The sequence below is a fragment of the Miscanthus floridulus genome, chromosome 9, assembly GCF_019320115.1.
Source record: "Miscanthus floridulus cultivar M001 chromosome 9, ASM1932011v1, whole genome shotgun sequence".
NCBI lineage: Eukaryota > Viridiplantae > Streptophyta > Magnoliopsida > Poales > Poaceae > Miscanthus > Miscanthus floridulus.
Window position 1 is genome coordinate 49,942,472 of NC_089588.1, and position 21,217 is coordinate 49,963,688.

Here is a 21,217-nt window from a genome sequence, read left to right on the forward strand (position 1 = left end):
TGGTTGACTGTGCACACACCTCTTCTAGTACTTCCTCACTCTTATTGCATGCTTGGATGTTGCATTGAGACTATCCTTGATTAGAGGCTATCTTTTACATAAGAGTTTTAGCTCTTCCAAGGGTGAGTGACATAAATGCTTCTCTAGCAGTTGCATCAAGTTGTTCATCAGTTTTCTGAGTTAATCCAAGGTAAAAGCTTTGCATGAGAAACCAATCTTCCATCCCATGATGAGGACAATCTAGAATGGATTATTGAAAATGTTCCCATGCCTCTAGAATGGTTTCTTCTTTCTGCTATTGGAAATTGGAAATCTTTCCTCTTAAGGCATTGGTCCTACCTATAGGGAAAAACTTTACTAGAAAGGCCTTCGAACACTTTGCCCATGTGTTTTATGTTATCTTTGTTGGTGTAGAACCACTGCTTCACCCTTCCCAATAATGAGAATGGAAATAGGCAGAGTAGTATGATGTCTTGAGCAACGTCCTTGATGACAATTGTGCTACTAATCTCCAAGAAATTCTAAAGATGAGCACTAGCATCTTCATGTGCCTTTCCGTTGAATGGAGTAGCTTGCACCATGCTGATGAGGATTGGCTTGAGTTCAAACTCAAAGTTATTGGTTTTGAGTATTGGTCTAGTGCGAATGTTCTTAGTGCTTGGAGCAGAGAACTCATGCATACTCTTTTCAGCCATAGCTTCAGAAACTGGTGTTGAGCCTCCTCTTGATTGATTTGATTTTGATTGATGGACTTTGTAGGTGAATCACAACCAATCCTACAATACCCTATATAAGATATGAACAAATACAAAAAAGGGTAAGCCTACTAAAGTAGATGTGCTTAGATATGATTTCACCAATAAGTATTTATTTGATCAATTCTCTTAGCCTTGTGCCCCTCCTCGGCAACGGCGTTAGAAATGCTTATTGGTATTTCTTAGCATCACTCTTTACTAAGTTGTCATCCCTAGCAATGATACCAGAAATGTATTGTTGGTAATTATTAAGAACACTTGTAAATTTAGGAAAGATTATATATGTTTGATGTAATTCGCAAGCACACATATAATATACCATTGTAGTATTTCACCCGGGAGTATACCAGGTATCGTTATTTGTATTTTTTCCACATGGAGGAGTGATGGGGTGGCTAGAGACATGGACAAATATACATACTTATGATAAGATCATCACTCTCATGCTATAGCAGGAGTAAGTCAAGTAATAATTGTATGATAAGTGTGAGATATTGGTAGTATTCTAGAGATAGAAATAGATACTCATAAATATAGTATGGCTAGACAGGAGATTAATTAAGAGCAAAAGATTCCTAAGTCATTCCTTATTTACTAAGTCTTTTGTACACTCTAGTATATACACTTTCATCTATAGAATAATTAACTCTGTATCTATGCATAAGGAACATTACTAAGGAAGATCAAGAACAGAGCTTGTCTCCCTTCGCAACTGCGTTCTACTTGTTCTACAAATGGGGAGTGGACTACAAAGGACTCAATGGGAATGTCACATCCGTGATCTACCACATGACCTAGAGTGTAGAGTGCATCCACAGGTAATCAATATTTAAGCACCATGCTTACATAATGTTGACCACTTAACTCACTCGAGTACTGAGCTAAGCGCTTTGCGAACATATGCATAAATTCATCATCAATTATGACTATATCAAGTATATTACCAAAGCAAACTAGGAACATAATAGATAGAAACATAGTATTGAAGTAGTACAAAGTCAAAATATAGAGAGATACAATGGCTTTACCAGCCTCCAGAAGGCGAATCCAGAATCCTAAGCAATAGCCCAACTCTACTTTAATCTTGCTCGGTAGCCTATACTACAACTTTAAGAATTGGAGCTCTATTCTTCTCTCCAGAAACCCTAATTTCTGATATGATCTTGACTTATGATCGAATGATTCAGGGAGGGGGGTAGGGGCTAATATATATAGGCCAGAGCATCAATTCTGAGCCCTCGAATCAAACCGACTTGAATAAATGGCATAGATTCAATCTAGGAGGCGATGGAGAAACCGACATCAAAGCGGAGGCTGACACATGGGCCCAGGGGGCCGGTCAGCCTACACCTGGCATCCTATCAGGCCCTGCTTTGGTGGAGTGCCTTCTGGTGTCTTCTAGAACCTTCTAGTGATATTTTCATCGCGGATAATTGCGTTTAATTCTGACGATTGGGTCAAACTTGATAGTTTTCTAAATAAACCCTGCTGATTCACCAAAACTCATGGAATTTGTCAGTTTAAACCCCTAAGTCTATGTTGGTGACTATTTTTATTCCCTTTTATAAGTTATGTTGATGGTTCTTGATGGATGATAACTACCATCAATAGTGGGTGCCACCGCAGCTTGTCGAAGCTAAGCTGAGTAGATTGCCATGGTGTTCCTATAGCACCCTAAAATTTGCTTTTCTTCAAATAGAATTAAATTCATTTAATTATGAATTTTTGTGTACATTTAAACCTAGGGAAACTAATAATCTTTATTGAAATTAAAATTTATCATAAGTTTAGCAACATGATTGTGCATTCATGCTATTGCATAGTAATTCTTTTGTATTGTGTGGTTTGAAATCGGATTTCGAATTGATTTGAATTTGCATTTAAAATTTGTTTAGAAATTGGTTTAGAAAATAGAAAAGGAAATTCTCCCCCTCTCTTGGCTTTTGGCCTGAATGCCATCTTCCTCTCTTTGATTCCTATCTGTAGGCCTGTTTCCCCTCTATGCTGGCCCAGCTGCTCCGCTCGGCCTGTCCTGTTCCCATCCCACCGGCCCAGTCAGAAGCCAGAGCCCACTCAGCTTCCCCCCATAGCCCAGCAGCTGGCCCATCTTGGCTTGGACAGCCCGCCCATGCTCTCCCTCTCTCGCTATGACTAATGGAGTGGCCCCGCTCATCAGACGCATTTTCTTCCTCCTCATGTCACTAGACTCTGCTTCACCTATGGGAGTCCGCCTCTACCACGATGGCGTGCGCCCCACGCCCAGTGCCCTATATAAGCCGGCCTCTACATGCGCGCTGCCCTTAGCTAACCCTAGCACTGCCGCCCTACCCTAGCTTCGCTTGCTGCTGCTCTATTAGATCTCGCTGGGGAGAAACCAGAGCCGTCGGCGCCATTGACGCCGGCCGCTGCCTCACCGTCATCAAAATCTGTTCGCCTCCCTTCGACTTGAGGTGATGAAGCCGTAGTTGACCTTTTCCCCCTCTCTCTCCCAGTATCTGTGTTTCTTACACCACCAGCAATCTTCGCAGGGAGCCAATGCCTGCCCTATCGAGCCGTACGTCATCGCTGTTGATTCCCCATCATCTAGAATCACCTAGGTGAGCTTTCCTTGCCATGCTCAATCTCCTGGTGTTTTTCCCGTCGAGCTTGGAGCTCGAAAACCCGATTCTGGTGAGGTCTCGTCACCGTCCATGGAGTTAATGGAGACGGGGATCCCGATCTTCCGTCAGGTGATGGTAACTATCATTGTGGCGGAGAATGACACACTGATCCGGCTTCAAATCGATGAGGGTCCCGATCTTCCGTTAGGTTCAAGATAAACAACGATTTATTCGGAGAGCGACACACCGACCCGGCTTCATATCACAAAGACCCAAACCCTGCAACCTTAGCACCACGTCTCCTCTGGTTATCAACCGTGTCACAATCCGGTTGACCTCGCCAAGAAGGCTAATCCCTGCTGTGAATCGAAGAACACAAGCAAGAACAAGAAAGATCGCAACCAAATTGCAGATGTATGATTAATCTCACGAGTTGGGGTCTCACAAACCGAAGAACGGTGAAACTGTTTCTTGATAGAATAATCTAAGCAAAACCCAAACCCTAAAGTAGGTGGTGGCTACTGATTATATAGCCTAAGGGACATCCAAGGATCCCTCTTCATGTCCTAAAGGTGTCCCAACACGTTACAAGGCCCAACGGCCCAAAAGAAGGTGTCGCAGCACCCTAACAGATTCTGGACACTAACTTGTTTCGTGGATTCCTGTTGATTCCGAAGAGCTTTTGATGTGAAACCACTTGGATTGGCTTCCTTATCAAATTATCTTTCCATCCATATGTGGATCATTGAAAACGGAGTTCGGATGCGTCCTGGGCATCCATTTTATTGCAGACTAGTCCTGATGGCCGAGGCAGACTCGAACTCGGATTGGACTGGGCCTCTGGCTTGGCTTGGACGTCCTTGCTGGCCTCCTAAGGTGGTGGCCAAGGAGGAGGACGTCCAAGGGCTTTCTTGGTGGGTTCTCCAAGTCCTTGGGGTGTGCTCCCACTTGGACCAGGGTCCCAAGGATGAATAACAAGCCCATAACGACAGTGTAGCTCCCAGCAGAAACAGTGACAGAATATATTGGTGATTTGAAGGTCTTGACGACGTGATATTGAGATGGAACCAGATCTATTTGAAAGCTTATCAAACAAGCTTTCCATCAAGTGCTCATTGACCTCGATCGCACTCCGGATGGATGAGTTATGGCCTTCCCAATGAGACACTGTCGGGCTACCGATGAACCAAAAGTTCAACTTTGATGAACTTCCATTATGAAACACATTTGAATCTACAATCAAATAGTGACATGTACATGTGGAACCAAGTGAATTATAACCAAAGCCACTATGCAAATGTAGGAACGAGCGCACCTTATAATCATTGTTTGTATCCGAAGGTGCCATGTCCTCATCATCCTCCCCTTCTTGACAACAAACCGTCCTCGGTTTGGGATTAGCTGAAGGAAACGTTGTTGGTAGTAGCCAACATTGCTTCCCTTCTTGAAATTTAACATGTTTCTTTATAACAAAACTAGGGAAACTCGACATGACAAGATTATAGCAATTGCAATCCTTTGGTTGATCATACTTTTGCACAATATAAGGAGATTTCATATTTGAACAAATATAGACACGATGCACCATATACTCTCCTTTACAATTATATTTTCCAATAAAATGATATGTATGTCTAGAGAACCATGGCAAATCAGCATATGCATAAAGTTTCTCCTCTAAAGAACTAAGATTACACGGAACATCAAATTCAATGTAACCCAAAGTATTTAAAGAAGACAACAATTTCAGCTCATCAACTTCACTAGCATTATGAATAACAAGTCTATTTTTAGCACAAGTGCTCATTTTCAGCACACATATAGCGTGATCATTCTTCAATGATTGCATGGGTATAACATAAATATCATCATGCAAGTCATCTTCGTCATAAGAAACATTAAGCAAATCATCTTGTGACAAAGGTAAATCAAGCGAATGCTCCACTAAAATTTGCTCTATCATAGCATGATTGGTGGAAAAATTCAGCACATCAAGAGAACTCGCACCTTCTGTGAGTTTAGCATCATGGGCATTACCTTTGCTCTCATGTTCAGTAGGGGTAATAGTTGATGGTTCTGAATTTTCACATGAGGCTGTGAGCTTCTCAGTTTCTATCACGTCATCCTTGCTCTTTTCTACATTGTCCTGCAAAAGGTTAGGCATAGTAGGAGGAATAACAACAGACTCTTCCTCTAAATGGTGCACCTCATCATATGAAGTCAAAATAGGAGGTGGATTAACAAAGGTTTCTCGCATAAGAAGTTTCATATCATTCTAAGTTTGAGGCTTATCAGAAGGATCTAAAGACTCCCACCAAGATAAAGCAGAATGTAGCAAAACACTAGCTGCATTTTTTACCTTTCTCCTTGGACACATAAAGCGAGTAGCAAATATGTTATCGATGGCAATTTCCCACTCCATGTACTCAGCAGCACCTATACCATCATAAGTCGGTGGATACGAACAACCTGTCATTGTAAACATAAAAACAAGGAACAAACAGTGAAGGTTATCCCTAATAATCCAACTACGTAGGTGGAGTGGTGCTGCCTCTCAAGATCACAGCAAAAGGAAACACCTTATCAAGCTCTTACAAGGTTCTTACCAACGCAAAGCAGTGGACGGTACAACCAGTGGCTGGTACGTGATACCTGTGAGGGTGTGACACCAAGATTGCAAGGGTCTTTTTCTATACCAATCTAAAGTATATGTGGAGCTTGGGAGGCACGCAAAAAAACAAATATGTATATGTGGCACACAAGTCAGTGACAGACAGCAATATTGAATAAATGTCCAGAGCACTTGTCCTAGTTGCTGGCCTATACGTGTTCCTATCACCAGTTGTGATAAACAAGAGAGGAAACGAGGATGAAAGAAAACAAGTATTAAAGGTAGCAACGGATATGAACAAGGCAAAAGGTACCACAAACAATAGAGCTATTGAGTGTTCCTTATGTGTTCCTTTTCGATATCTTCTATTCTCTTTTACTATTTTTTTCTTTTATTTTTTTTTGTCCAATCTTTTTTTCTTGCTTTTGCTCTTTTGATATTTTTTTCTTAGCAAGGAGAACACAACAATAAACCACAAAAAATTTAAGCTCAATTGAATAAAAGATGTGGCCTATAGAAAATTAGGACTGTGCTCTAAAAAGCATACCAAAACTTGTGGGCCCAGAAACTCAATTTTCCTAATCGAATTTCGCAAATCTAATTTTTGCGAACCCAGCAACGCTGGGATAAAATAGATCTAAAATTTTCTGGCATTCTCCATAGATATAAAATTTTCCCCGTTTCAAGTTCGGATGCAAAAGTTATGACTGTTTTAAGGAAGCTGCTCGAATAAGGGTTTTAGTGGACACAAGATGCAAACTGATGGTGATACGGAATAGCGGCGGGTGAAGGGATCAACACAAACTAGAAAAGAACACAATCTCAACCAGCAAAAAGACTTTGACCTAGGACACAAACTCAACAAAGCGGACTCTGAAACTGAAATATGCAAAGGCTATGGCGCGGAAGGTTCTACGATAGAAAATAAAGTATGGCACTGGACTATAGGATGAGTATGAAACTCTCAAACTAGGGAATAAAAGTGAACCTGATGGTATACCTTAGCTCTGATTACCACTTAATGGAGACGGGGATCCCGATCTTCCGTCAGGTGATGGTAACTATCGTTGTGGCGGAGAATGACACACCGATCCGGCTTTAGATCAAAAGATCGAACCCTGCAATCTTAGCACCACAGCTCCTCTGGTTATCAACCGAGTCTCGGACCAGGTTGACCTCGCCAAGAAGGTAATCCCTGCCTGCGCAACGAAGAACACAAGCAAGAACAAGAAAGATCGCAACCAAATTGCAGATGTATGATTAATCTCACGAGTTGGGGTCTCACAAACCGAAGAATGGCAAAACTGTTTCTTGACAGAATAATCTAAGCAAAACCCAAACCCTAAAGTAGGTGGTGGCTACTGATTATATAGCCTAAGGGACGTCCAAGGATCCCTCTTCACGTCCTAAAGGTGTCCCAACACGTTACAAGGCCCAACGGCCCAAAAGAAGGTGTCGCAGCACCCTAATAGATTCTGGATGCTGACTTGTTTCGACGATTCCTGTTGATTCCCAAGATCTTTTGATGTGAAACCACTTGGATTGGCTTCCTTATCAAATTATCTTTCCATCCATATGTGGATCATCGAAAACGGAGTTTAGATGCGTCCTGGGCATCCATTTTATTGCAGACTGGTCCCGATGGCCGAGGCAGACTCGAACTCGGATTGGACTGGGCCTCTGGCTTGGCTTGGACGTCTTTGTTGGACTCCTAAGGTGGTGGCCAAGGTGGAGGACGTCCAAGGGCTTTCTTGGTGGGTTCTCCAAGTCCTTGGGGTGTGCTCCCACTTGGGCCAGGGTCCCAAGGATGAATAACAAGACCATAACGACAGTGTATCTCCCAGCAGAAACAATGACAGAATATATTGGTGATTTGAAGGTCTTGACGACGTGATATTGAGATGGAACCAGATCTATTTGAAAGCTTATCAAACAAGCTTTCCATCAAGTGCTCATTGACCTCGATCGCACTCCGGATGGATGAGTTATGGCCTTCCCAATGAGGCACTGTCAGGCTGCCGACGAACCAAAAGTTCAACTTTGATGAACTTCCATTATGAAACACATTTGAACCTACAATGAAATAGTGATATGTACATGTGGAACCAAGTGAATTATAACCAAAGCCACTATGCAAATGTAGGAACGAGCGCACCTTATAATCATTGTTCGTATCCGAAGGTGCCATGTCCTCATCAGAAGTCCACCGCGCCAGTGCCTCTATTTCAGCCAGCCCAAGTCCTGGAGCCACTGTAGCCGTCCGATCCAAAATCAAGGGTCAAGATTAGAACATACCCTTTCGTTGGCATATTTGCACAAAAGCCATTACAAATATTTGAGTCTTAACCCATAGTCCCTGGCTTATTTCAAATGGACCCCTACATTTTTCTATTATAGAACCCATGGTTCATCGCGTATTCCACAGATTATGCCTTCTTCTTTCAAAAGCGTATTTTGTTCGGTTAACTTCAAAAATATGGTTTTAGTTATTTATAGTTTTGCCACTAGATTTATTTTGGCTACAACTTTGTCGTTTTAACTCCGATTTGACCCGTTCAAATTGTGTTATGTTTGTATTAACGTTGTCTACATGTTTGTACTACTGTTAGGTATGTTTTCAACTTTTGAAATTCGAGGTTAGATTTAATCTATTATTTTACTAAAGGAACTATTGTTTAATTCATAACGTCTTCATTTTAGCTCTAAATCTTGTGATCTTTGCGTCTGTGTGATCATAGCGAGATGTAGATTCATTTTACAAACTTTTCATCTTGATTTATGTTGATTGATGTACTATTCTAATCTATAGCTTTTGTTTGCTATGCATGATTGTATGGATGCCTATGTGGTGCTATTTGATCTTGAGTAGACTGTGAGTTTTGTGTTGGTGATCTGGAGCAACTCTTTGAAGATCAAGACCAGCTGCGATACTTTGAATTAAGGCAAGTATAATATTAGTTTCCTTGTTACCTATTCACTTTAATGCAACCTCAATTTATATGCATATGTTAATGAACTATTTGGAGTCTACTTACCTTGATATTGATTATCATGTCCTTGATTTACCTATGGGTTTTGCATGTGGGTAGTATGCTCAGTTTGCTCCAACTAATATTGATTAAAGAATACAATTAAAGATATATGCAACATGGCATTAAAAGATGCTTTTTAGCAATATAGAACCAAGGGGGCTAGAGCATTGGGCCTTTTCTTATGGTGCCCTAGTTTCTCTCCATAAGGACTCATCTTTAAGTGACAACCCATGACTTACAGTGCAACCATGAGGACAACATGGCTCTGGTCTTAGTCCTGTACCTTGCTCTTTCTAGTTTGTAGGAGTTTATCGAAAGGGCAAGAGGGGCATACCAGGATGGGTATGGGCCTCATCCCTAGGGTGTATACTATGCTGCATGTATAAGTGTCACTTCTAGAGATGGCTCCATAACACTTGAGAGATGGAATCCTTAGCGATTGCTCCTTATTAGAATGACTAGGGAAAAACTTCATTGTGTACGCTACCTGCTCACCTTAGAAGTGTTTTGGGAGGTGCAAACCCGGGCATATGGGTATCACGACTCATAGTGAGAGTGTACAACCTCTGCAGAGTGCAAAACTGGTATATCAGCCGTGCTCACGGTCACGAGCGGCCTAGATCCTTACTAAATAGTTGGTTACTTGGATGGTTTGGGTTATGATTAAAATTGTTGATATATCTAATTATTCATATTTGGGAGCCTAAGCATAACTTAGCAACTTATGATTAATAATAAAATATGACCGACTAAAAGTGCTTACTACAGTTTAGCCATGTCAAGCCTTTTGAGCCTGCATCCCCTCATGTTATGCTTGCTAAGCGGTAGTAGCCTACGCTTGTTTCATTTCAATACTTTGGCAAAATCCCAGATGGGTACCAGATGGAGGTTCTTTACTGGAGTTTTTCAAGAGGTGTTAGGCATGTGATCAACCAGTTGATGATTCTTGTGGTGTTGGAGGCCTCGCCAGAAGAATAGAGTTATAGTATATACTATAAAGAATAGAGTTATAGTCTTTGATATTACGCCTTCATTTGTAACTATATGTGTGAATTGAATTTCTAGGCACACATATGTTGTATATCTGGTTTTGTCCTTAAAACCAGATGCTACAAAGTGGTATCAGAGCTATGTCGACTGTAGGACGCAAGGCTAGTTAGAAGATGGTTATTTTAAGGTTCAGAATTTGCTATGAAATCCTTGGTCTATAAACCTTGCTATTTTCTCCTATACTATATTCTTTTCTTTGCTGTTCATCTCCTCCTTGTTGCTATAAATTTTGTCCCTATCCTCACCCTTGCTTTGAGTTGCTTTTAGAGCTATCACTTACCACAGTCTTGCGCAACATGAAGGTGAAGCTATAGAGTTTTTTGCCCTTGATACAACAAGAACGCTAGTAATGTGAGTAGTGTCATTAAGTCCTAATGCTTGAATTGTGAACTTGTAGTGTTTGAATGGTTGTCTTGATGTTCATGCTTGATTTGGATCTTTGTAATGATTGCAATGATTTTTGTGGGTTATGCTCACAATTTAATTTAGTTTACATGATAAGGCATAAGGACCAGTGATTAGATAGTGGGTTGGTTTTTCTCATCCCGACGCGTGCTGTTTTCTAAGCAGTCAGTGTTCATTGGGTTATATCTCCAAAGGTAGATGCCAAAAAGGCATGAACGTTTTATGGATGAAAGTAGACTTCTGTATCTTCTATATGCCACTAGAATCGCCTTCATATCTATTATGGATTGGGAGTTATGACCTCTACAAGTTGATGTTTCTGCACTGTCTGGGAGTCTGAACAGTTTTGGTTGTGCCCTATTTCTGACTAACTTAACCTCAGAATTTGGCAAGATGGTCTATACAAAAGTTGTAGAGAATTTCATAAGCTTTCTAGCCAAATAAGGAACACCTTCATATGATTTTTGGAACTTGAGATATGGCAGTCTTTCTAAACTGCTACTAGTAGTTCTCGTCTAGAAAATTTTAGATTGATTGTTTTATCATGTGAACTACTTCCGGATCATGGATTACAACCAATAATTCTACTAAATGTTACAAACAGATGGTTTCTACCAGGAGAAGTGCTTCATGTGATGCTAGAAGGAATGCCCCCAATGCTAATCCACCACCACCAAATCCTCCAACTATAGAGCAATCTATGATGGCACAGACTCAATTGTTACAGACCTATGTTCAGAATGTATGCATCAACCCACATCAAGCACCACCAAGGGACAAGTGTGGTGAATTTATGAAGGGACATCCACCAACATTCTCTCATGCAAGCGACCCACTAGAAGCTGATGACTAGCTTAGAGCTATGGAGCGACAACTTAACATAGGTCAGTGTAATGACCATCAGAAAGTGCTTTATGCTTTCAGTCAACTTCAAGGAGCAGCTTCAAACTGGTGGGAATTATTTTAGGTTGGGAAAGATGCAAATCAGATTTGTTGGGAAGATTTCAAGACTACCTTTAGATCTTATCATGTTCTAGAAGCTTTGGTGGAGATCAAGGAGGAGGAGTTCCTCAACTTGAAACAAGGTTCCATGATAGTGTGAGTATCGTAACAAATTCACTCAGCTGTCACATTATGCTCCAGGAGAGGTGGTTAATGATGCTAAGAAATAGAAATGCTTCTTGAAAGGATTAAATGATGGACTTCAACTGCAGTTGATGACTGTTGAGTATCCTGACTTCCAAACTTTGGTGAATAGGGTCATTTTGATTGAGGACAAGCATAGGGAAATAGAAGAGAAGAAAAGGAGAATTCAAAGCCAATATGTAGGTAGCAACACACGCCCCCGCTACACTCCCTAGTAAGAATTTCAGCAGAGATACCAGGAACCAACTAGTTAGTGGGATTTTGATCCTCCTCAACAACTCCCTCAACACCAGCAAGAGCAATAGTATGTGAACCAGAGTCCACCCCAAGAACCACTCATCAACTCCCTAATGAAGGATAGTGTGCCCAACCCCCAGGCAAGAAGTGCTACCGCTGTGGTGAACCTGGTCACTATGCAAGTGTGGGGTGTACGACCCTGGATACCCATGGTAGACCACATGGGCTATGCCTCTAGGGGTGGCCCAGCCCACAAGAAGAAGCCTTGCAGGGCACGACTCTGCTCGGTGCCTTCCATAAGACATCGGGAAGAAATCTTGAAGATACTACGAGATCTGTTAGGATATGTATGATCCCAAGATTCCTATAATCAGTTATTACTTTCCGGTTATCTCTTAGATATAACTGACTTGTAACCCTGTCTCTTGGACTATATAAGGCAGGCAGGGACCCCCTCTAAAATCACGGCATATCATACGATAGCTAATACAGACCAATAGACCATAGGAGTAGAGTATTACGTCATACTGATGGCCTGAACCTATCTAACTCGTGTGTCTCTGTTGCCTTCTTGTTCTTGATCTCGCGCTCCTCTGTCGATCAATCTACCTTCATGGGATACCCCTCAGAGGACTACCGATGATATTATGTCGATAGTTGGTGCGCCAGGTAGGGGTGTGCGTGTTGTTTCCTTGTCGAACAAGATGGCTTTTTTTGCAGGCTCTTCGTCCCTTCCATAGCCTGGCCAGATCTTCACAGTTGGATCCATCTCGTGGGTCATCAACGCTGATGGAGTTAGAGAGCTCCTCGAGCCGAGGCAGATCGGTTCTGCACCGACCACCCCTACACCTGCAACTACAGATCCAATCTCAGAGCCAATTCCGAGGTCTCCTTCAGCGATGACTCGCCGTCCGCTTCCTCGCTACCAGAGGAGGCCGATCAACAATGATGATCTGATCGAATCCATCGATCGGGTCGGACTGAAGCTCGCCGATTGTCTCTCCATCACCGAATTGGCATTGGACACTTTGGTTCAGTGCCGACCACCCTCCGATCTAGATCTATTGGAGGCTGCTCGGCAAACTACAGGGGTTACAACCCTAGCCTTAGGATTCACCAACACCGCCACCGCTTATCAACATGTCCTAAGGGGCAAACTCACCGACCAGGTTGCCATCCTACCTCCACCAGCCGTCAACATGCTACACTTAGGCCGAAGCCCCGAGGCGCACCTCCAGACCATCCCAGAAGAAACTTTGGGCTCTGAGTCTCAGGGCTCTATGGAGACCCTCACCGAAACCTTCTCCGATCAATTTCTCCTTCCACCCTTCCGGGGTGGTGCAATCTTCAACATCAGCATCGATAGCCCTCCTCGGAACAACAAAACCGAGGAGGAGCATGTTGCTCTAGAGGATTAGAACATCAACCATGCGCAGCGGTGAGAAAATGAGGCGGCCATTGTAAGGGCCAAGGCTACTCGGAATAATCGGCTTGATTCTCAAGGAAGACCGCTCCCGCTCCACCGTGACCTCGATGAAGAATTTCTCCACGTCGATGGCCACGGCATCTTCAAGACTCCAAGCGCCAATTTGGTAGTAGCCGCCAATGAGCTCACTCATTTCCCTCAAATGCCCGAGCTTGCCAAGATCGATGCTATGCTTAAAACGGCTCACTGTCAGGTCAATGAGATCCACAAGGATTAGAGACCTTCATGCTCTACGAGCATGGTTCACTGATCAGCTGCGCCGAGATCCAATAGCCGCCCTAGTCAAAGCTGTTTCGCCGACCAGTTGCTACCTCTCCTAGGGGGACCCAGGGGGGGTATCGCATCAAACACCATCGCCAGCATGACCAGGTGGTCGAACAGGATGCTAGAGTACATCTCAGCAACCTCTGGGATGCGCAACGGCGTATCGAGCAATGTCGATTTGGTCATCATGAAGACGAAGTACGTCACCGCTAGGATTACGAAAAATAGTATGGAAACCCAGACTCAGCCCTTGAGCCTATCCCCAACCACAATGCCACAGACGACGGTGTCGACAACCCTAAGGGGCCTCTGGCTTTCACAAGGGCACTTCGAACACTTCAGTGGCCCCGTGGTTTTAAGATCACTGGGGTCGAGCCCTACGAAGGAAGAATGAACCCAACTCAGTGGCTGTAGGCTTACACCACTGTCGTCCGCGCCATGGGAGGAGACACCAGCATCATGGCAAATTATCTCCCCATCATGCTCACGCCACCCGCCATGAGCTGGTTTACCAGCCTTGCGCTGGACTCCATTGGCTCATGGGAAGAATTGAAGAAAGTCTTCATCGACAACTATATGGCCACGTGTACTCGACCTGGCACGAAGCATGATCTCAGCCGCATCAACCAGAAGCCATCCAAGCTCCTCCGTAGCTACATCCGGTGTTTCTCCGAGATGAGGAACTCTCTCCCCAACATCATGGAAGCTGAAGTCATCACCACCTTTATCCGAGGACTCCACCATCGCGAGCTTCGCTCCAAATTCAATCACAAGCCGCCCACCAGTATCGGCAAAATGATAACTACCGCCAACCAGTACGCCGATGCCAAGGAAGCTGAGGTGTGCTTCAATGAGGATGCAGGCACTCAGCGCCTGCCTCATAGCTATGACAATCGCCCCGACAACCGATGTCACAGCAACCGCCACCCAGACGATCGCAACTACCATCGCGATAGCGGCCGTGATCGAACAGGAGGACACAGGCCTAGCCAAAATTGCCACCGCCGGCCAGAACACATTGTCGCCACTGTCAGTCAACCCCGTGCCAAGCGTAACTACGACGAACAATACCAAAAGATCCTCAACGGCCTGTGCCCTCTTCACAAGAACGCCAAACACAAGATGAAGGACTGCATTGGCCTGGCCAGGGAGTTCTAGGACAAGAGCCTCGACGATGACACCAACGATGGAGCTAGAGGTCACCGACCACCTGGAAACAACAATAATGCCTTTCAGGACCATGATAAGGTGGTTGCCACCATCTTTGGGGGCCTCGCATCCACTTAGAGTAGAAGGGAATGAAAGCTCGCCGCTCGACAAGTGCTCGCCGTCGCTTTAGAAAAAACTACCGCCGACCCCAACTATCGCCTGTGGTTCGATGTCCCCATCACCTTCAGCAGGGCCGACCAGTGGGCAGACATGCCCTACATAGGGTGTTTCCCCCTCATCCTCGACACAACCGTCTAGAAGGTGCTCTTTAGAAAAGTCCTTGTTGACGGTGGCAGTGCTTTGAACCTACTCTTCGCCGGGGCCCTAAGGGAGTTGGGCCTCGCAATATCAGATCTCACACCCTCGGACTCCTCCTTCTAGGGCGTGGTACCTGGAAGGGCATCTAGACCACTTGGAGAGATCACCCTACTAGTACAGTTCGGCACAGCAAGCAACTACCGCGTCGAGCATATCAACTTCTACACCACCGACTTCGACACTGCCTACCATGCCATACTTGGCCGACCAGCTCTAGCCAAATTCATGGCCATACCACACTATGTGTATTTGGTGTTAAAGATGCCTTCACCTATAGGAGTCCTAGCTCTGTGGGCCAACCTCTCTGTTGCCTACGCCTGCGAGATAGAGAGTCTCGCTCTTGCCGAAGCCACCGACCTCTCCATCTAGATGGCTGGCGTGGTTGCTGAAGCCAAGATAGCACCCACTGATGACATGGAGATTCTAGAGCTAAAGCTTCCCCGCGCCTTCGCCAAGTCCAAGGAAATCAAGGAGGTCATCCTCAGCCTCGACAACGCCTCCAAGACCGTGAAGATTGGGGCTCACCTTGACCCCAAATAGGAAAGCGCGCTCGTTTCCTTCCTACATGCCAATGCCGATGTGTTTGCTTGGAAACCCACAGACATGCTAGGGGTACCACGGGAGAAGATCGAGCACTCCTTGAATGTCTCGCCGACCGCCAAACCAATCAAGTAGAAACTCCATCGATTCATGCCAGACAAGAAGGAGGCTATTAGGGTAGAAATAAAATGGCTCTTAGCTGCTAGGATTATAAAAGAAGTGTATCATCCAGATTGGTTAGCAAACTCTGTTCTCGTTCAAAAAAAGAATAAAGAATGGAGAATGTGCGTTGATTATACTGATCTTAACAAACACTGCCCTAAAGACCCCTTTGGCTTGCCTCGGATAGACGAGGTTGTAGACTCCACTATCGGCTGCGAACTACTATCCTTCCTTGACTGTTACTCTGGCTATCATCAGATCTCCCTCAAGGAAGAAGACTAGATAAAGACGTCGTTCATTACACCTTTTGGTGCATATTGCTACAAAACTATGTCCTTTGGACTCAAGAACACCGGGGCTACCTATCAAAGGGCCATCTAGATGTGCCTTGACCAATAGATCGGCTGCAATGTCGAAGCCTACATCAATGATGTGGTCATCAAGACTAAGACAACTAACAACCTTATCGCTGACCTCAAAGAAAGCTTCGCCAACCTGAACAAGTACCGATGGAAGTTGAACCCTTCAAAGTGCATCTTTGGAGTTCCATCCGGTATACTGCTGGGCTACATCGTTAGTGCTTGAGGCATCGAGCCTAATCCTGACAAGGTCTCCACCATCACCAATATGAAACAACCAACATGTGTCAAGGATATATAGAAGCTTATAGGTTGCATGGCTGCTTTAAGCCGCTTCATATCACACCTTGGCGAAAAAGGGCTACCTTTCTTCAAGCTCCTCAAGGCCTCCGAGCACTTTTCCTAGTCAGAGGAGGCAGACTCAGCTTTTGAGTAGCTCAAGTTGTTCTTAACAAAGCCGTCGATCATGATAGCGCCAAGGCCAGATGAGACTCTGCTAATATATCGCCGCCACTTCCTGCGTCATGAGCATAGCTATTGTGGTTGAACATGAAGAGGCCAGGCATGCCTATAAAGTACAATGTTTAGTTTACTTCATCAGTGAGGTACTTAATGAGCCCAAAACTTGTTACCCTCAAATACAAAAGCTTTTATATGCCATTCTTATTATGTTGCGCAAACTCTAGCACTACTTCGAATACTTCAAGATTGCCGTGGTCACTGAGTTCCCTTTGGGGGACATTCTTCGCAACAAAGAGGCCAATGGCCGCATCATTAAATGGGCTATTGAGCTCAGCACCTATTCCATCGAATTCAGAAGTAGACCTACCATTAAGTCACAGGCGCTCGCTGACTTCGTCGCTGAATAGACTGAGATCCAAGAGCCCATCACCGCTGCTTGCCTCGAACACTGGGTGATGTACTTCGATGGCGCCCTTAACATCAACGGTGCTAGTGCAGGCATTCTATTCATTACAGTGACCAAGGATAAGCTACAATATGTTCTCCGGATACACTTCCCAGCCTCCAACAACGTCGTGGAATACAAAGTTTGTCTCCATGGTCTTTGGATAGCTTTCGAGCTCGACGTCAAATGCCTCATGGTGTATGGGGACTCCACACTAGTTATCAACCAACTCAACAAAGACTGGTCCTATTCCAGCGAGAAGATGGATGCTTACTGCACTGAAATCAGAAAGCTTGAAGGAAAATTCTATGGCATCGAGTATCACCTCGTGGTATGTGACCAAAATCAACTCGCTGACCACTTATCCAAGTTGGGTTCTTCTCGCGCCGTGATCCCACCGGGGGTTTTCATTCAAGATCTCCTAGCGCCATCCATCAAAGAAGATAAGGAAGTTGAAGAAGTTCCCCCTACCGAGCAGTTGTTAGTTGCCATGCCTTCGCCGGTCGCCGATTGGAGGGAGCAATTCATCAAGTACCTCACCAGTGCTGAGGTACCCGTAGACAAGACTGAAACTGAATGCCTAGTTCATCGGAGCAAGCTTTACGTGCTGTTGGATGGTAGCTTGATGAGGAAAAGTGCCAAGGAAGGGATACTGCAGAAATGCATCACCCAAGAGGAGGGAGTGAAGCTACTTCTTGAAATTCACTCTAGTTCCTGTGGCAACCATGCGGCCTCGACAACATTAGTTGGCAAGGCTTTTCGAGCTAGTTTTTATTGGCCCACAGCCATCACTGATGCAGAAGATCTCATCCGACGTTGTGAAGGATGTCAATTCTTCGCTAAATAAATACATGTGTTGGTGCAAGAGCTGCAAACCATCCCAGCTTCTTAGCCCTTTGCATGCTGGGGACTAGACATGATCGGGCCTTTCAAGCCAGCACCAGGTGGTTTCCAGTATGTATATGTCACCATTGACAAGTTCTCTAAGTGGATTGAATAAAATCGCTCATCTCGACTACTGCAAATATAAACCGCTCGTCTCGGCTACTGCAAAGAAGGCAATTGAGCTCTTTGAAGATATCATCCACAAATTTGGTCTACCAAACAGCATCATCACCGATCTGGGAACTACATTTACTGGACATCACTTCTGGGACTTCTGCGAAGACCATTGCATCTCCGTCAAATATGTTTCTATTGCCCATCCAAGAGCCAACAGTCAAGTCAAATGGGTGAACGGTATGATCCTTGATGCCCTAAAAAAGCGACTATATCAGAAAGAAGAAAAGCACCTAGGCAGATAGCTCAAGGAGCTTCTAGCTGTAGTCTAGGGACTGCGTACTCAAGCTAGTCGCAGCACCAGCGTGACTCCATACTTTTTGGTCTACGGCTCAGAAGCCATACTACTAGCGGACATTACTTTCCGAGCACCTAGAGTGGAAAACTATGATGAAGAGCAGGCCGAGGCTATTCGGTCTGAGGACGTCGAGAGAGCCAAGGAAGAGCACCTAATCACCTATGTCCATACAGCTAAGTATCTGGAAGGCTTGCGGAGGTACTACAACCGAAACATCAAAGGTCATTCATTTGTTGTTGGCGATCTTGTTCTTCGTAGAAAACAAAAGACTGAAGGGTTGCACAAGCTCTCTTCCCCCTGGGAAGGGCCTTATGCTGTCAAAGAGGTTACTCGACCAGGTTCTTATCGCCTAAGTGACTTAGAAGGAGTCGATGTTCCCAACTCGTGGCACATCGAACACCTTATACATTTCTATCCTTGAAACACTACATATATGTACTCTACAAATTTATATTTAGTAATGTTTTTTGGTCTCCATAACTTGTCTCCGTTTTGTCTCTATTGGGGATTAACAACCACTTGTGGTCACCGAGCTATATGCTACTTCATAATGAACTCCAGTACATAATTGTCATAACTACGCCGACCATGTTTTCTCCAAATCGCCAAACGATTTCTCCAAATCACCGAACGATTTCTCCAAATCGCCGAACGATTTCGCCGAATCGCTAAATGATTTCTCCAAATCTCCAAAGCTAGCGCCAAACGATTTCTCCATATCACCAAACAATTTCGCTGAATAAGCTTTTCCAAAGCTAGCACCGAATGATTTCTCCAAATTCGCCGAACAAAACGCCGACAAATTTTCACCCAAAATCGCCGAATAAGTTTTCTCCAAGTCGCCGAATATGTTTCCCACAAACCGCCAACATATTTCGCCACACGTCTGCTCCAAGTTGCCAAATACTTTTTTTAAAATCTCCAAGACCTTTCGCCGATCAACGAGCAACTTACTTTCTTTTCTGTTCTCTTCGGAGAAAACTCAGTCTCCGATCGCTCCCTAAACGTGCTACGGGCTCCGCGATCTACGTTATGGGTGGTCGGCTACGGTTCCTTGGTCACGCCTCTTCTTCTTACACTGCACGGGCTCCGCGCTCGACGTCATGGACTATGGGCTAGCTAAGGCCATGGGGGTCAGTAGCGAACTAACTGCTCGGACTCTACTTATACTCTGTATAAATGCCTTATGGTCGTAATTACGAAGATTTTTTCGCCGAAATACTTTCTGACTGCATACGCATGCACTTCATAACAATTATCATCTGTATAAGTATTTTCCATGCTTTCGCGTATTTTAACTATATTGTCTAGAAATTATAGATGATGTCCACCAAGGAGATCATTGTGCTTCGCCAGTACCGTCTGTCTCTCCAAACAAGTATATATCGCCGGCCAACTTTTTTGTCACGTCTTCCACCTCATCCTCCAATCGCTGGGTCTTCGCTTCGCTCAGCCCCTCGGCGTACCCGCCCCCTATCGCCTCAAGGTCAGTGGCTGGATAGTGGGACCGAACAATAGGAAGGGTGTGGGTAGCGGCAGAAACAACAGCGTCATGGTTAAAGCTTTTAAAGCTTTCCCATGCCGTCTTGCATCTTTCGATGATGATATCCGGGGGCAGCGGCCTGCCGTCGGGCTGAGGAGCAGTTTCTGGTTCGATGCAGTCGAGCACTAGTTTGATTCTGGCAACTACGGCGACAAATTTGTTCCTCTGGGTCCGGGCGTCTTGCTCCAGCACATCGAATTGTGCCTTGACCCTCCGACGGTAGTCTGCATGCATTTTGAAGTTCCATCAGGCAAGACAATTACTTCAGCAAAAAACCCGACCAGGGGGTACTCACCGTTCTGCTCCTCGGACAGTTTGTTCGCTCGCCCTATCTCCTTCGCATTCTCCTCTCGGAGTTGCCCGAGGGCCTGGCGCAGTTGACTGAGCTCCACGTCTTGTTCTACAAGTATATCATTCATCACCAAAAGTAATCATATCCAACTATGCGAGGCATTTTTGAGGATCGTACGTACCTTTCTTCTGCTCAGAGATTTTCTGTAGCTTTTCCAACTGCTCGGATGCATCTTTAAGTTGTGTAGAGGCAGTGGTCAGCTGCTCGAACTTGCTCTAAAGTTGTTCTTTTGCAGTCGCCAGGTGCTCAGATAGGACCTCCTTCTAGTATTCTAGGTCCCGTGCGTTGGACTCAGCAAGGTCTCGCTCATGCTGGGCCCTTTGAATATTTTTTTCCAAACGGTTCATCGCCTCCTTGAGTTTTTTGTTCTCCTCGGCGAGGGGCTCCATCCTCTTAATCAACTGGTAATGGTGCTCGACAGTCCGAGTTATCCCCTGGAAATGCACAATGACAATGATGGAAGGAGACCACCAATGTCAATAAGGAATATTCAGGATTCAGTATTAACCTCGATTTGTTTTACTACTCCGCCGAGGGCGGATTTTAGCCTCCTCATTTCTCTAGGGGTGTCCTCTTCCTCGATAACTACCACTTCGTCACCGTGCTTGCGAAGGATTCAAACGGATTGGGTTTGAGGCTCATCATGAACGATCTCCTCCACCTCGTCCTCCTCTTCCGCAGCAGGAGGGGTCACCACAGGGGGGCTCTTTGGCCGGACAGTGGGTTCGAGCATGACCTGTGACCCCTTAGGGGGCACCGTTAGCTCCTTAGGCACCCCTGGTCTCGCTGACCCAGACTCTATTGCTTCGCTGGCAACTCCAGTTTCAGCTCCCTAGGGTTCAGCGCTACCCGATGTTGCTTCGAGTATTGTCGTCAAGCCGGCC

The 21,217-nt window shown here is 44.8% G+C and overlaps 1 protein-coding gene and 1 non-coding gene across 2 annotated transcripts; both read left to right on the forward strand.

Annotated features, from left to right (window-relative positions):
• Positions 1 to 221: 221 nt before the first annotated feature.
• Positions 222 to 328, forward strand: LOC136484676 (small nucleolar RNA R71). The gene has a single exon (XR_010766175.1). It is a non-coding gene; the product is annotated as a small nucleolar RNA R71 (small nucleolar RNA).
• Positions 329 to 17,091: 16,763 nt separating this feature from the next.
• LOC136479855 (uncharacterized) lies at positions 17,092 to 17,928 on the forward strand. Its single transcript, XM_066477586.1, has one exon. The coding sequence runs from the start codon at positions 17,092 to 17,094 to the stop codon at positions 17,926 to 17,928; it is 837 nt and encodes a 278-aa protein (XP_066333683.1).
• The last annotated feature ends 3,289 nt before the right edge of the window (positions 17,929 to 21,217 follow it).